General features: G+C 42.6%; 1 protein-coding gene across 3 annotated transcripts; it reads left to right on the forward strand.

Moving 5' to 3' along the window:
- The first annotated feature begins 666 nt into the window (after nt 1-666).
- Nucleotides 667-15,951, forward strand: HMGXB4 (HMG-box containing 4). Of its 3 annotated transcripts, none has more exons than XM_062602681.1 (11): nt 667-905; nt 3,699-3,804; nt 4,402-4,517; nt 5,821-5,896; nt 6,432-7,630; nt 9,099-9,180; nt 9,682-9,746; nt 10,023-10,128; nt 10,277-10,446; nt 11,538-11,660; nt 13,600-15,951. In XM_062602681.1, the coding sequence occupies exons 2-11, from the start codon at nt 3,774-3,776 to the stop codon at nt 13,642-13,644; spliced, it is 2,013 nt and encodes a 670-aa protein (XP_062458665.1). In that variant the 5' UTR covers nt 667-905; nt 3,699-3,773; the 3' UTR covers nt 13,645-15,951. The 3 variants fall into 3 exon arrangements, with proteins under 3 accessions (XP_062458665.1, XP_062458666.1, XP_062458664.1); XM_062602682.1 differs by lacking the exon at nt 667-905 and adding an exon at nt 1,362-1,570; XM_062602680.1 differs by lacking the exon at nt 667-905 and having other exon boundaries at nt 3,623-3,804.
- Nucleotides 15,952-16,560: the final 609 nt, after the last annotated feature.

Raw genomic sequence — 16,560 nt, forward strand, 5'->3', positions numbered from 1 at the left:
CATCAGTGGAGATGATGGCATTCAAGGCAAGAATTAAATAAGGTTTGTTGAACAGCGACTTCCTGAGCAGTCAGAGTTAAGAAAGACTAGCCTGGTGGAAAAGAACAAAAAGACTTGTCTTTTCTGACTAAGCCATTTATTGAGCTTTTTCACCTTTTTTGAATCATTTGCAGTAATGAATGAGCACTTCGTAAGATGCTTGGGGTACTTTACCTTTCTCTTGCCTGCTGCCTTTGAACAGCTGATTGGAATAGGCATGAGGGTGACATGATGCCTTCACATGCAGTAGCCTCAAGTGTGCTGTTCAGACCTGCTTATCTACCTCAGCTCTGGCTCATCCTGACTCTCCACTGCGCGCTGCATCCACTATGAATGCGGTGAGGCACTGGAACAGGCTGCCCAAGAAACGTGTGAATGCCCCATCCCTGGCAGTGCTCAAGGCCAGGCTGGATGGGGCTCAGAGCAACCTGGTCTGGTGTGATGCTTCCCTGCCTGTGGCAGAAGGGTGGAACTGGGTGATCTTAAGGCACCTAGCCCGACTCACGTCCCAAGGAACGGCGCACCCTGCCCGGATGGACCATCGATGCGCTCGGCAATCCCTTACCACGTCTTCTCCCCCGCCCCGCGGGTGCTACGTTGAAGGCTCTCGGCGCTCGGTTGGCTCCCCCTGTCCGCGGCGCCGGGTGGGTGTCCCTTGTCTTCCGGTCCAAGATGGCGGTCGCGGGTGGTGGCGGCGCGGCGGGAAACGGTAGTGCCAAGTGAGGCGGTTGTGCCGGCTCCCCGCCCTGCGGCTGCGGCTCGGCACCGGCGGGCCCTGCCGCCGCTGACGGCCCTACCGAAGGGACACGCTCGGGCCTGCTGCAGGGGTGGAGCCGCAGGTTGGAGTGAGGCCAGAGCCGGCTCAGGTGAGACGACGTGCGGGCAAGCGGTAGTGGGGTGGCCGAGCCAGCTTTAAACGGAGGCGGCGGGAGGGGCGCAGGCCGTGGCCGGGCCGGACCCTGAGGGTGTTGACGCGCATGCGCGGGGCTGTGCTGTGGGGTGCTTCGGGGTGCGGGATAGCTGAGGCCCCTGGTGTGCGGGGGGGTCGGTGTTAGCGTTTGTCCTCTTGTCTGCGCTCGGAATTCCCGGCGGGACCTGCCTGCCCACGCGGCTCCTCCAGGTCCCCGGAGCGCTGGCGGGAAGCGGGGCAAGGGTACCCGGCTCGAACCGCCGCCCCTCCGTTCTCACCCACCGCTGCCGGTCGCCAGTGGGGTGTGCAGACGCCTTCGGGGACCCGAGTCCTTGTGGCTTCGGGATGGCTGAGGAATAGCAATGCTTGGCGTTAATCCCGGTAGCTTGAGCGTTAAGTAGGGGGATATGTGGAGAGTGAGTGTCTGCGCTGAACCTGTGTGATTTCTGCTGAAACCGAAGAACTTGAAGCAGGGGAACCTAATTAGGATTTATAGGTGGTATTACTTAAGAATAATTTTTGTCTTTGCAGGGTTAGAGGCTTAGGTTATAAGCTCCTTTGGGTGTTATCTACCAACCTTTTTACCTACCAAGTAGATAAGATTTAAAAAGAGAGTAAAATGTAGTAGCTAAAAACCGATCTTAGTTTCTCCGTATCATCCATTCATGAACGACTGACTTCATCTTTGTTTTGCTGAGCGGTGTCTAGACGAAGTCCTTATCCTGTTGAACACAATGCTTTAGTATCAGGTGTATTCCCACTGAAGTCACATCTCAACATAGAATCAACGAGGTTGGAAAAGACCTTTAAGATCATCAAGTCCAACCTTTATCCCAGTACTGCCAATGCCACCACTAACCTGTGTCACTGAGGGCCTCGTCTACATGCTTTGTGAACACTTGCAGGGACAGTGACTGAAGCACTGCCCTGGGCAGCTTATTGCATTCCATGAGCACCCTCTGGAGAAGGAATTGCCCCTAATATCCAGTCTAAACCTCCCCTGGTGCAACTTGAGGCCATTACCTCTTATTGTATCGCTTGTTACTTAGGAGAAGTAACCACCCTCACCTCACTACAACTTTTAAGGTAATCGTAGAGAGCAGTAAGGTTCACCCTGAGCCTTCTCCAGACCAAACCCCCCAGGTCCCTCAGAGGATCTTCCATTCCAACGCTTACCATGTGTTTATCAAATCAGATTCATTAATAGAAAGGAAATAAATAGTACTTTTTCTGTTCAAAGTATCCGATGTTATTTCTTAACAAAGCCATATTTCATGGTAAGAAGAATGTTGACAAGATCTGGTTCAAGATTGTGAGCCTGCAAGCGGCAGAATGCTCTTTTTTATTCCAAAGTGCAGTGCTCTGTTGTGTATACATATTGCAGTGCTCTCATGTATATACATAAATTCTGCCTACAAATTGCTGTGCTAGCTACCAATAATACATAGTCAGAATACTGTCTTAAAACATTTCCTGGCAGATGGTTTCCCAAAACCTGAAGAAGTTACATGTATTCCTATGAACTTAAACAGAAGTACCTCCCATGTAACTGCAAGCTTGATTTAGTTGGGACTTTGTTGTTTCACTTGAGTAACCACTATAGGATTAGTATGTTGTACATTCTCAGCCTCAGCCAGTTATTTATAAAATTGGGATGCATACAGGGATGTATAAGCACAGGGATGTAGAAGAGTTTCCTGCTATCAAGGTATTCAAATGTAACTGGCAAGACTGAACAAGCCACAAGGTCCTTGTGGCTGAATGCTTACACATGGAAGTTTTCAAGGCCAAGTTGGACAGGGCTTGGAGCAACCTGATCTAGTGGAAGGTGTCCCTGCCCATGGCAGAGGGTTGGAACTGGATGAACCTTATGTCCCTTCCAACCCAAACCATTCTATGATTTTGTGTGTGCACATGCACACAAATATACAAAATTACTTAGGTGCAATTAAAGTTTAATCACTTCTGAGCAGGTTGATCTTTTCATGTTAAGCCAGTTACTGGCTGTAGAGCTGTCACTTTACTCTGAGAGAGCCAGAGTGCAGCTCTGCCATAAGGACACTGTCCTGCTATATACTAGCAACTATGGAACAGAATTACATAGTTCTAGCAGGCCTGAAACCTGAGATTGCGATGCTGGGAAGGCCTAAGTGAAAGGAGTGATTTCTTCTATTCCCTCTCCCAAGCTGGCACTCAGAATGGCTGCAGTGGTAGTGTTGGGAAACATAGCAGAAAGATGCACACCTTCACTACAGGATGTGCAATTCTTCACTTAGATTTGAAATAATTCTTTTGTAGTACGATGATTTCTAAACTGTTTCCTTCTTTCCCTTCACTTCATCTGAGATTCAGGGGTTTGAAATCTCTCTTTAAACATCCCACTCCTAGCTACAGTGGCTCCTGACAAAAAAATCGGTTGGTAAGTTTGGGTTCAATTTTGTGTGTCATGAAAATCAAACTCAGCTGTCTTCTTACCCTCTTCCTGGTTTTGTAAATAAACTACTTCAGTGATTTGGAGAATTTCCAAGGAAGAGGTAGTATTTTATATCTTTGAAATAGTAGAATAACCTCTTATTTAATTTTAGAAAAATATTCTGTCAAGCCTGAAGAGTGAGCATCAACCAACCATAAGGTAGAATCCTTTCTTTTCCCAGTGTCTTCTGGAGAATCTTCACTTGGTTCAGAGGAAGTTTCCCATTTTACATCATGATTCTTTATGGGAGGGTTATTTTCATTCTCTGTTTCTCAGACCTTTTCCTGTACATGGGAACGGGGGAAGGAGCCCAGACGTGGCAACACATTCTCAGGCTCCTGCAGGACCACCATGGCTTATGATGACTCCAAGAGGAAAGAAGGTATGACTGCTTTATAATCTCAGAGGGAGTTGATAAAAAAGGGGGTACCTTCTGCAGTCCTTGCCAGGCCATGCAGTTAGACTGGGAAAAGAACCTAGTATCCTGTGGAGCCCTTAAATTTAATCTGGCCAAGTTGCTGGAGGATCCCAAGCCCTTGACTTCCAAGTGTAAAGTACTGGCATAAGAATTTGAAAGAAATAGGTGGTATTTCCTGATGCAAACACCTTGATGTTTACAGGGAATTCTGCCACTGCAGCCATTCTTCTCCCTGCCATGGCAATGGAATGAGAGACCAGGGATAACGATATGTTTAGTCATGATAACATTTCTAGGTCCAGTTCTCTTTAGGAGGAAATATACAAGGGTTAGAAGTGAAATACAGAGTGACTACTGTTACAGTGTTAAAGCACTGAGCCCCATCCCTATGGTCAGAGGGTACAGATTGTAATCTTTTAGGCCTCTGTGCTTATTGGGTTTTGTGCAATGTCCACTGTTCTCCTATTTTGTGCATAGTCCATATGTCTGTCATTTCTTAATGGGGTATTTAATTTCTTTCTTTTTTTTTTTTTGTTCTTTCCCATTTCGTGTAAGTCTCAGAGTTCCTAGAGAGTGACCGAAGTGTTGATGATGGGTTGGCAACTGGCAGGATACACCGAGAGAAGAAGCGCTCTTACAAGGATCTGCGGCAAGAGGAAGATGAGATAGCAGCTCAGGTCAGGAAGCCCTCATAGAACAGGTTGAAGGTCTAAGGATATATATAAAGCTAGTGATGGAATGAGACAGATGAGTGTCTTGTTCTTTTCCACATAGAAATGCATGTCAAAGACAGCAAGAGCAGCTAATCATGTCTTGTATTATTCAGTAACTTTCCTGGGGAAAAGGAGGGGGTCAAGCCAAATTACAACTGATTCTGATTTTTCAGGCCTCAGAAAATAGGATAGTAGGATGCTGTCCTAGCCTTGATGTACAACTGTGCAAGTCATAAGACAGCATGAATAAGTTTTTACACACTAAAAAAAAACATGATTTTAGACTTCATCATTATATAAATGGCAAAGGATGATTATAATGTTAATTGATGCTCTGTTGTCTTCCTAATTCTGCAGATAGGCTGAAATGGTAGGTCTTGAGAGGTATGAACTTGCCCTATTGACCTTATAGGGGCCTTAACTCTGAAATCACATAGCGACAGCTTAAGTTTCTTCAAAACCTTCCTCTTTGAGTTAAAATTTCTGCTGTTATGCAAAGGTGACTACCTGGTAATTTTTTTATTATTTTTCTTTTTATCTGGAAAAGAAGTTCTAGATGGAATTCTGCAGAAGGGCTTCATTTTCAGACCATAAATTGGTCAAGAGGCAAATAATAATTGGGTGACCTGGCATATTAAGGACAGTTATTTGGCCCATCATTTTAATTTTCACTTCCTCCTTTCACTTACTCTTATCTTTTTCAGCACATTAAACATGAACTGCTCACCTTCATTTTTAGGGTTTGACAGCCTGTGTGCGCTTAGTTATTTATTAGCTTTATTAAGAGGTCGATATCTGTATTTTATCAACTTACCAGCTTAACTCCAAGTGCTGGCTTCTATTGTCCATTTCTTAACACTTTCAAATGTGCTTTTTCAAGTTTTCTGGTGTATTGCTCCTTGCACCTGCTGAGAGCTCCATACAGAGATCTGTCTTTCCGTTTCCTTATAGCCCCGTTGTGCTGCAATGCCTACAGAAAGCTTGGTGCTGGTTAGGTGGCTGATGTGCTGAAATGGATCCTGACTAATACAATTTTTTGTATTACCATGGTTTTTGTCTAACCTTAAACCTATACTGAGGGCTCTTAGAAGGTGCTTGTTTTAGCACCTAGAATAATGATCCTGGTTCATACCTAGGGTTCCTTGATGTTACCATAGTACAAATAACTCTTGATACCTCCTACAAATTATTATCTGTGTCAGTAGTCCATGTGAATCTTACATTATTTCCCTCTTGTTTGTCAGCAACTTTATTATTCTTATCCTAGGACAACGAGCGTTCTCCAGGGACAGAACCTCACAAAAAGAAGAAAAAGCACTCCTCTGATGAGTTCTGCTACAGAGGTGAGATAGTAATCAAGCAGGAGAACAGGCTAACAGATCATGACTTTGAGGAAAGGATGATGTTAAACCAATGTCATCAAACTTTGTGGTTAGCACTTTATGGGGGGAGGGTACATCAACCTGTCTTAGGAGAAGTAATCAGAAACTTGATGCTGATCAGTGTCAGACAGCAGAAGATTGGGCAATAATATTTTCAGAGTCTAGCTTAACATGTTTCCACTGTTTGGAGTAGAGATCTTCCACCCCCGTTTCATTGAAAAATTACAGTTTTCTAACCTATTCCTTCCCTTTTGACATTTGCTTTTTTTTTTTCCTATTGCAATACAATATTTAATTTTACTTGCAGATAGTATTACTTTTGCTGAATATATAAAATAGAGCCAGTTATAAGCTGTATAGATCTTCGTTTTAAGACAGGGTGTAAATCTGTCAGCTACAATTATGTCTTGCTTATTTCTGCTTCAGTTCTTCACGCTAGTGTAATGCTGTCTTTAAGGGAATCATCTTTATGTACATTTCTGTTCACCTTTTTCAGGTGTTACGCCTCTGGATCTACCATCAAAGAAGAAGAAAAAAGCAGTTTCTAGCCCGTCCTCAGCTGATACAACCACAGATTTACTCAAGGCTATCACCTCACCTTTGGCCACAAGCTCAAAGTCTTCAAAGAAGACCTCTGAAAAATCATCTTATTCTTCCTCTGGCCATTCTGAAAGCAAAAAGGAGCACCCCAAGAAGAAGCTGAGTGGGAGCAGTGGGGAGCACTCAGTGGATGATGGTAGCTTCCACAAATCTAAAAAAATGAAACCTCTTTATGTGAACACAGAGACACTTACTCTTCGTGAGCCTGATGGCTTGAAGATGAAGCTCATCCTTTCACCAAAAGAGAAAAGTAGTGCAGCAGATGACGATTCTTTTTCTTACTCCTCAGCACCAGCAGCTTCAAAGAAATCTTCAAAGAAATCAGCTCGAGATGAGCAAGGCTCATTCCTGCGAGGTCATGAAATGCAGAGCTTTCTGAAGTCATCCCGGAAGAAGCACAAGCCACCTCCAGACTCCCATCCACCTTCTGAGAGTTTTGGTGCTGACACCTCTGTTTATTCAGAGGGCCATGGGAGCGAGTATGAGATTTCAGGTATGGAGGCTCCACCAGAATCTGGCTCCTCTTCTGGTGGGGAGTTGGAGGCTGGGGAGCTCGTGATAGATGACTCCTACCGGGAAATCAAGAAGAAGAAGAAGTCAAAAAAGAGTAAGAAAAAAAAAGACAAGGAGAAACATAGAGAGAAGAAGCACTCTAAGTCTAAAAAGAGTTCTGGGCACAGTTCTGAAGTAACAGTGTCACCACCGCCTCCTCCCAGTACCCACTATGTTCTTCCTCCACCTCCTCCTGCTGTTTTCCACTCAGATGGTCAAAGTGAGAAGAGAAGGAAAAAAGAAGACAAGGAGAAAGACAAAGCTGAGAAATGGGAAAAGGAAAAGGAGAGAGAAAAGGAAAGAGAAAGAGAAAAAGAAAAGGAAAGAGAAAGAGAAAAGGAAAGAGAAAGAGAAAAAGAAAGAGAAAAGGAAAGAGAAAGAGAAAGAGAAAGAGAAAAAGAAAGAGAAAAGGAAAGAGAAAGAGAAAAGGAAAGAGAAAAAGAAAGAGAAAGAGAAAAAGAAAAGGAAAGAGAAAAAGAAAGAGAAAGAGAAAAGGAAAGAGAAAGAGACAGAGAAAAGGAAAGAGAAAGAGACAGAGAAAAAGTAAGGAAAAATAGAAATTGGGTGGTGGGTAATAATGAATTAGGTACTCCATTACAAAAGCATGTTAAATTGAAATAGAAGGATGACTAATACCAGGATCTATGGTTTCACTGAAGCATGTTGGGAAAAATGTACCAGCCACTGGGATTTCTCTTTGTAGTGAAAGGAATATACAATATTCTGGTTTTGTGGCACAGGCAGTCTGTAGGTGATAGAGGTTCTTTAAAGAAGTTGTACTTAATTTGCTTGGTACAGGTTATGCATAAAGCACAACTGCACCGTTTTCTAAGGTAGCTGGTTCTACCTGTTGCCAGGCAGTACTTTTGACTAGTGATCTAGTCCATCATTACAGTTCCTATTAAAAGGAACTGAGCTCTAGCCTGGCAGGTGAAGACATTTACCCATTCACTCTTGTATTCGAATGAAATTCTAATTCTTACAGACTGCCGCATTCCCAGTTTTGTTCTGTTCCCATAAATTCAGTTTTCCATGGTTAGTGTATCAAAATGTGACTAGGAGAAACGATAATTAGCATATGAATGAGATTACAGGTGATAAAAGTGTAATTGTGTAAATATATAAATGGGGAATAGCAGTTTATTCAGATAGATAAGAGTTGCTTTGTGTCCGGAAATGGGCCCAAGGTTGTTCAGCTATTATTCTATTCTATTTGGTAAGTTTTCTCTGATCATAGCTCAGCAACTGCTTATGCCTCTGCTGTCAATATACTTAAATTGTTTGTTTTCCTGCCAGTTTGAAGTGTTTTGTAAAGATGGACAAAACATAGAATCATAGAATAGTTAGGGTTGGGAAGGACCTTAAGATCATCTAGTTCCAACCTCCCTGCCATGGGCAGGGACACCACACTAAACCATGTCAACCAAGGCTTCGTCCAACCTGGTCTTGAACACTGCCACGGATGGAGCATTCACAACCTCCCTGGGCAACCCATTCCAGTGCCTCACCACCCTAACAGGAAAGAATTTCTTCCTTATATCCAATCTAAACTTCCCCTGTTTAACCCGTTACCCCTTGTCCTGTCACTACAGTCCCTAATGAACAGTCCCTCCCCATGATGACAACTGAATTGTTTTGGCAGACCTGTAATAGGTACTATGAATAGAGGGACAGATATTTTTTTATTATTATTTTTAAGTTTTAGAACTGCGATGCATTAACAGAGATGTGTATTGATCCTGAATTTAGAATATCAGGTTGTTGAAAATTATGAATGAAATGCATTGATCAGAATTGTTGCCAGATAAGCCTTGTGTTAAGGCTGGTTCTGGCTGGTTCCTGTGCTTACATGAACACCACATTCAGCCAGAACATGTAAAACACTGTTTTTTTAGGTTCCTGATCTAAGCATGTCTTTCCTTAATTCTTCAATAAATGCCAAATTCTTAATTAATTTAAGTAGGTCTCATGATAATTAAAAATTTTTGTTTCTTTTTCTTCTTCTGACTAGCCAAAGAAGAAAAACATGTCTGCCTATCAAGTGTTCTGTAAGGAATATCGTACGAATATTGTGTCTGAACACCCTGGAATAGGTAAAACAATAATCCCTCCTTCTCTTGATCATACACCAGTTGGATTAATTAGCAGAATATGTCATCTCTGTTTTGTACCGTCCTCTTTAATTTTGCAGCATGCGAAGAATCTGCCAGTTTTCTTTGAATAAGAGGTGGCAAAGGGGACAGGAGTGGATTTCGTTACTTGATTTCATTGCATTTTAACCAAGCTGTGAATCTGGATGAAGAAATTGCTAGTTCTTTCTTTCTTTACTTAGAGAGTTACTTTCATTTGTCACCTTTTTGTACATACACGTGACTTCATATTCCTAGTATCAGCTTGTTTTCATTTCAAACAGTACTGGGATTCCACACTGGCAGTCATTTTCTGGTCAGTGTGAAGAGTTCTAGATGTGGAATGGGTTGCTTCCTGAATGTGTATGCATGAGCCAGGAAATTTCCTATGTTCTCTTCATGATACTATTATTTAATTTGTTTTAAACATTTGTTTTAAACAGTTTTCTTCTTTCCTTCTACCAGATTTTGGAGAGTTAAGTAAAAAACTGGCAGAAGTGTGGAAGCAGCTACCTGAGAAGGATAAATTGGTGAGTGTGTATGAGATGTTTTTGTAAACCAATTTGTGTAAACTAGGTGCTGAGGTCCGAACATGCTGGCAGCATTGCCACCATACCTAGAAAAATACTACCTATGTCCCCAAAGTATGGAAATACTGGCCTTGTGATCATAAAGTCATCCATTTTCTTCTCATGGTATTACTTCACCAGTTAGCCGCTTAAAGTCATTCTGCCTCCAGGTCTTGGCATCAGGTAGCAGAATTGCCTAATGTTATGAATATGTCTTTTGTACCATGGTAACTGCAGATCTGGAAACAGAAAGCTCAGTATCTCCAACACAAGCAGAATAAAGCAGAGGCTACTACTGTGAAGAGAAAGGCATCATCTTCAGATGGTGCACCAAAAATAAAAGGTAATTGTTGCACTTCATTTGCTCTGGTCTTTTTTCTTGGACAGGGAAGATAATGTTGCCTGTGAGATTTGAACTTTACTAAGTAAATAGGCTTGTAAGTAAAAGAATTAAAGAAGAAATAATGGAATTTGAATTTGTCTGTATCCAGCTTCTCCAACAGGAGTGATTTCTCCTCAGAAGAAATCCCCCACCAGCACTGTGATGGTGCCTTCCTCACCAGCCAAAGCCCCTGAGACAGAACCTATTGATGTAGCTGCACACTTACAGTTGCTGGGTGAATCTCTGAGCCTTATTGGACACAGACTGCAGGAAACAGAGGTGAGTCTGTAACCAGCAGTGTCACAGTGATATCATGTAATCTGCACACAGGATTTGGGTGGGGATTACTGTTTTATTTTACTTACAAGTTTAACCAATGCTTCTGTGTTAGGAAGAGAAATTAGAGATGGCGTGTCCTGTTTCTCTGATGCATTGCTCTTTGATTTCCATGAAATAAAGCACCATGTTTCTTAGGCATCAAAGACAGGTCCCTTACAGCTCTAGGTCTCTGAAGGCAATTTGGGATACTCGTCGGTGTTTTCTTACTGTATGTTCACCTTTGGTCTGGTAGTTCCTTGCTGTCTTTGCCAGTCTCTAGTCCAGTTTCTGTTACAGTCTCAAGCCTTCTCAGAAAACTATCAACCTTTACCAAGATGGTTTTTGCATGTCCTGTTATGTTCTGGCAGTATCATATTGCCAGTGCTTTGATAGGGGCTACTATTGTTTCAACTTACCTGGTAATGTAGAAGCTGTCATTTAACGTTTACCTACTGTTAGATGATAGTGATTCGGTGCATGCACGCACACAGATGGGCACTTCCAGAATTCAGTCCAGCAGGAGAGCACACATTTGGCTCAGATAATGTAATTTAACCTCATGGCTAGTACGATCCTCTCATGCCACTATGCTTGCTTGTTTTATCAGCAGTGAAATAAATGTTCTTGCATTTTGGTTTTGGTGTGAATGATTAAGGTTGTTCTTCAAAGAAACAACTGAAGGAAAATCTCCCACTTTACAGAAGGGCACACAAGCAGATTCCCTTTCCTGAAAGTGTATCAATGACTAAAGCATTTGTTACAGACTTAGCATTTCTTTAGATTTAATAATAAACCACCCATTGTCTTTAGGACTTGTGTAGATAACAAAATAGATGGTACGCAATGTCAAAGAAATGACATTACAAAAAATTCTGGAATTAATTAAAGTGGTTTATGCAACTGACAGCTTTCTGACCCTTTCAGTTGTTTCCTATTTTTTTCCTACACCAGTTGCTCAAGAGTGAAGATACTGTATCTGCATGAGAAGTGATACAGTTGTGGAGGAACCATAATTTCCACTAGTCATCCCTATCTCTTCTCTCTCCTTACAGGGAATGGTGGCTGTTTCAGGAAGTTTGTCAGTACTTTTAGATTCAATCATCTGTGCTTTGGGCCCATTAACATGCCTGACCACACAACTGCCTGAGCTGAATGGCTGCCCTAAGCATATTTTGGTGAGTTCCTTGTGGTTATTTCCATTCTAGCACTGGTAATTTCAGTAGTCCAGCTAGCTTTTTATGCATCAGTCTTATGATGTGATTATGGTTCCAGAGCAATAAGAAAATTGTCTTGGTCGTACGCTTTTATAGAGGAATGTTTCTTTAAATTCCCTCAGAGGTTACTGTTGTATGATACTGTGCAACTTTTTTTCTCCCAGTGGCAACTGGCCTAGTATTTGTAGCATTGATTGCAATGTGTGCAGGTCATGTTTTAGTGACTGAACCAAGCCATCCAAATCAAAGCATCTGTACAAATATAACTATTTATGAAAGCTCTTATTTTTCATAAAAGTAAAACTCACCATCTGGTTGCTTTGTATGACACAATCTGTTTTTCCTTTAGTAACACATCAAATAACTTGTGATCTCAGGATTCCTAATGTGATTGAGTGACTCCTTTTACATGTGGCTGTAACGTTCTCCAAGGAAAATAAAACAGCCTGTTTTAAGGAACTGCAACTAGAGGTTCTTTCCCACTTTAAACTACACATAATATTGAGCCCTGGTTTAGCAACAGCTTGTGGCATCTATGTAGCATGATGTGGACATAGATTAAGATGGCAGCAGCGTAAAAGGAATTAGGAGTCATACCTCCAACAGGAGACATCAATAAAGCAGTGAAGGAGAGGAGCAGAAATGACAAATAAATACATAGTCTGCAAAAGTTAAGAGGTTAAAAACAAATCTTGCAGAGAACAACAAAAAATGGGATATAAATTGGCATGTTATAACAGAGCAGCCAAAACATTGATTCGTTTTGAGAATGACTGTTAGCAACAGCAAAAAAGTTGATAGTTTTAGGCTGTGAGCTCCCACAAACTGCCTGTCTGCACAAAAGGTGAGTCAGTGGGGTGTTCCCATCCTAAACCATGGAAAAACATCCTATGCTTTTTTTCCTTCTTGCTTGCCAAATGCATTCAGAGCAAAGACACCACATGACTAATGGTGCCTGTATTGGAAATTTGATCATCTTATTGTTACAAGGAGCAATGGCGCTTTAGGTGGATTAAGGCACTCACTCTTCACTTCTGAAAACTGGCATTCAGGCTTGATACTAAATGAAGTATTCTGATTTTCGCCATGAGATACATACCAACAATGGTGTTTTAAGCTGGGTAAAATTGCCAATGGTCCTGTTGCGTGTAGGATGTTATTTATCTTTTCGGTCAGTAGGTGGCATTGTTGAATTCCAAAGTCACAACTGGTTCAGCTCTAGGTCCATTGTCTTCAGCAATTAAAAGTTGGTATTTCTAAGGCCTTCTTCAGCCATCCAGCCCCAGGCTTGAGCTAACTGAAATACTGCATTTGAAGGACATACAGATAATATACTGTTGGGTCTTGTTTTCTGATGTGCATAAGAAGGACTATTATTCTCAGAATTCTGTTACGTTTTGCAAGAAAAACTGGAGGGCACTTCTTTTTCCTGTCTTATGCCCTATTAGTGGGTGTGTTTAAGGGTTTTCTTTTTTATGCAACAGACTTTCATAAGGGATTTGTGAGTGTAAAGTAATGTTGGGGGTTTTTATGTGCTAAACTTTGATCACTTTGCTTATATCCTTATCACTGATCTTTCCTGTGGTCGATGTGGTTTGTTTCAAATTCAGAGATAGGGTATAGGGTTTGTAAGGAGGAGGTCACTCAGGGAAAGCCTCAAGCATTTTCATTGTTTCCAAGTTCTTACAAATACTGAGGCTACCTTTATGTTTAGTTAACCTTCATTTGCAAAAAGTGAACATAAGCCTAGCAGTGGTAGTGATGACCAGACAAATAGGGTTGTCTCATCATATGATAACTTGTAAGGCAAGTGAACATGCTCAGTACCCTTGCCTGTGTCATTTTGTAAGGATTTTGAGTCATTACCTTACACTAAAAAATACTGACTTTCTTTCCCCAGTCAAACACACTAGACAACATCGCCTACATCATGCCTGGACTTTGATGGGAAAGGATCCTGGGATGTACTCAACCTCTACATTACTGACTTCATACATATACACTACACCGGCACTCCTGAAGGGCTCCGTGTGTAGGGTTTTAAAGTTTTGTATCTGTATAGTATATACATAGGATTGTAACTATTTGATTTCTGTTTTATGAAAAGTTGTGAAGTTAAGCTGAGAAAATCCTTTTGTGTTGGTGGATGAAATGTCCTCCAATCTCCAAGTATTTTATACGAAGAATTCAGAAAGCTTTTGAGATACTCGCCTTAAATTCAGACTGCTTAATGGGGAAGCAGCCAGAGAATGGACTTCTTGATATGAAGAAAAAGGTCACCATGAGAAAGGGCCATTAAAACAGGTGGCCCAGGTTGGTTGTTGACTCTCCATCTTTGATGATATTCAGAAACTGAGTGAGCAGCCTGCTGTAGTTGGTCTTTTTTGATGCAGGGGGATGGACTAGATGACCTCCTGATAGCTCTTCCAACTTAAAAGTATTCTGCTATTCTTTGGGCACGTAGAGATGGTAATGCATTTTGGACCAAGGAATAGAACTGAACTCTTCACCAGCCCTGTTTCTAAATGTTTTTCAGTTTAAAATCTGCCACTTGAGGGGAAAGCTGGATAGCTGATGAAAGATACAAAGGTCTTTGCCTCTTGATCACTCCTTCTAACACCCTCTTCAGTCAGTAGTAACTGAAAGTTGTCAGCATCAGCTGGCATTTGAAGTACAGTGGAAAATGACAAGAAGTTTAATCTCTTCTTGTGGACTTGCATCCAAATTGTCATTAGCACGGTATACCAACCAACTGCATTGGCCTGAGAGAATGAACCTCCTGCTGATTTTTCCAGGACATGGTCAGCCTGCTTTGATGGAGAAGAGTGTGGAAGCAGGTGTGAAAAACTTGGATTGCTTCTGCCCATCTTACACCTCTTTTGTGAACAGACAACTTTGGTTTCTGAGATTGCTCTTCCCTTTCACCAGCAGTATTGACAGAGCCATGGTGCTGCTGTGAGGCAGTGAGCAGTGACCAGTTTGAAGCAGTTATGGCTGAGTAAGGCATATGTGGGTTGAATGGAGCAACTCCCCTTCCTTCCAGCCACATACTCGGTGTTTGGTTTTCTGCTTCTCTGGAAGAGGACCGCAGGAGAGCAGTTGATTCTAATGTAGGCTTTTTTGTGTTTGTGTGTATATATATGTGGTGTTCACATCATATGTATTTAACTTTTCCCAATATCTGTAACAGATTTTAATTTATCCTGTATATTTCTCTCTACATATGTGTGTATATATATATATGCACATAATTTAAAAGCAGAAATCCCTCCCTCCACCAACAGTGTGTGGAAAGTACAAATCGTTTGCCTCACCCCACTTCCTGCAGAAATCAGCTGTATGTGTAAGCATTGGCATTGTAAGGGGAAACATCAGGAAGGTTTTAAAGCATTTACAGAAACAGGCTATCTTGTGAAGGTAGGTAGAACAACTGAAACTGTAGCCGTTCCAGCCTTATAGAAGTTTTTAAACGAGAATAACACTTTTTTACTTTCAGCCTGAAGTTTAGCTTCTGTTTTTTAAGGCAGTTGAAAGCAAGCTATTCGTCATTGTGGCTAAGCCCCAAATCATGTTTAAATTAAATCCTCAGGTGTGCAGGAGAGTTTTTCCTCCCATTCCTCTTTGCCACATATTCCCCAGCTGTGCCTGTACAAGGTAGTCTGTCTCTTACAGAGCTTTTCTCAGTGCAGTGTTAGGTTTTCTCAGTCAGTAGAGGAGGCAGAAGGTTCTCAGACCACCGTATACTTTCTCAATTCAAGCTTCTCACCAGAGCATACATGTTTTAACACTGTGTGACTAATTGCAGTGAGCCTGGAATTGAGAACGGCCCAGGAGGGAGGCAATCCCAGTCTTGCTGCGGATCCAGGCCTGTCCTAAAGCATCTGCTGTTGGGAACAACACAAAATCACTGGCTGTTTCCAGCCCTTCACAACAGAGCATTGTGGTGAAGGTGCAGACCTGTTCTCTAAGGAACAGAAGGGGATCAGCTTTAGCTGTGTCATCTGTACAACAAACCTGTTTGACTAATGAAACACACACACACAACCCTGGTGTATTGTATTTTTATTAAAATTTGTACACTTTGTATAATCTGTATCTTGTGGTATTTGGTACTAGAGGGAAAACTTTGGCAAGACTTGTTTTTATATTTTTGTTATTTCTTTGCTGTTTGATCCAGATTACACTTATACAAAGACACTTCGGTTTTGGTTTTTTTTGTACTGTACCTACAATATAATTTTCTTTTGTAACATCTGGAGTATTGTCATTCATTTCTGGCATTCACTGTGTTTTTGGCAGCTGTTGTTACTAGTATTTACTGTACTTCAGCACAACGCATCCCAATTAAACTCTTTAAACTCAGTTTGCAGGCAAGCTGTTCCATTTCCAGGAGCACTGGTCAGTGAGAACACCGCTCCAGGACTGCCGCTGTACGGGAGCCTTGCTGAAGGGGACCCGGCACCAAACACTGCACATAACACCGCGGCTTTTCCCTCCCGTGCTGCCGTGCCTCAGCTCGGGTTTGCGGCGTTAAGGCGAGGACGCTACAGGATACCCGAAGCCAACGCGCGTGTGTGTGGTGGTGTGCGCCGGTACCAGCACACCCCCACCTCCGTTTCCCGGGGCCTGGCCTCGCTCGGCTACAGCTTCAACTTGGGCGGGGCGGTGGCTCCGTAGGGAGGGCGTCGCGGAAGGCGGTGCCCCGCTTGCCAGCCCGTACCCGTTGCGCCGGTACGCCTCAGCGCAGCGTTACGGAAGCTAACCCCATCAGCACAGGCTCTCCGCACCGGGGCGTGCCTCGGCACCCGCGGCCCCTCCCGTCCCGGCGAGCGGCGGTGCGGGACCCGGCGTCGCTCCGCTC

Source organism: Pezoporus occidentalis, unplaced genomic scaffold (assembly GCF_034315485.1).
Source record: "Pezoporus occidentalis ecotype Australia unplaced genomic scaffold, CSIRO_AGI_Poc_V1 ctg78, whole genome shotgun sequence".
NCBI classification, from domain to species: Eukaryota; Metazoa; Chordata; class Aves; order Psittaciformes; family Psittacidae; genus Pezoporus; species Pezoporus occidentalis.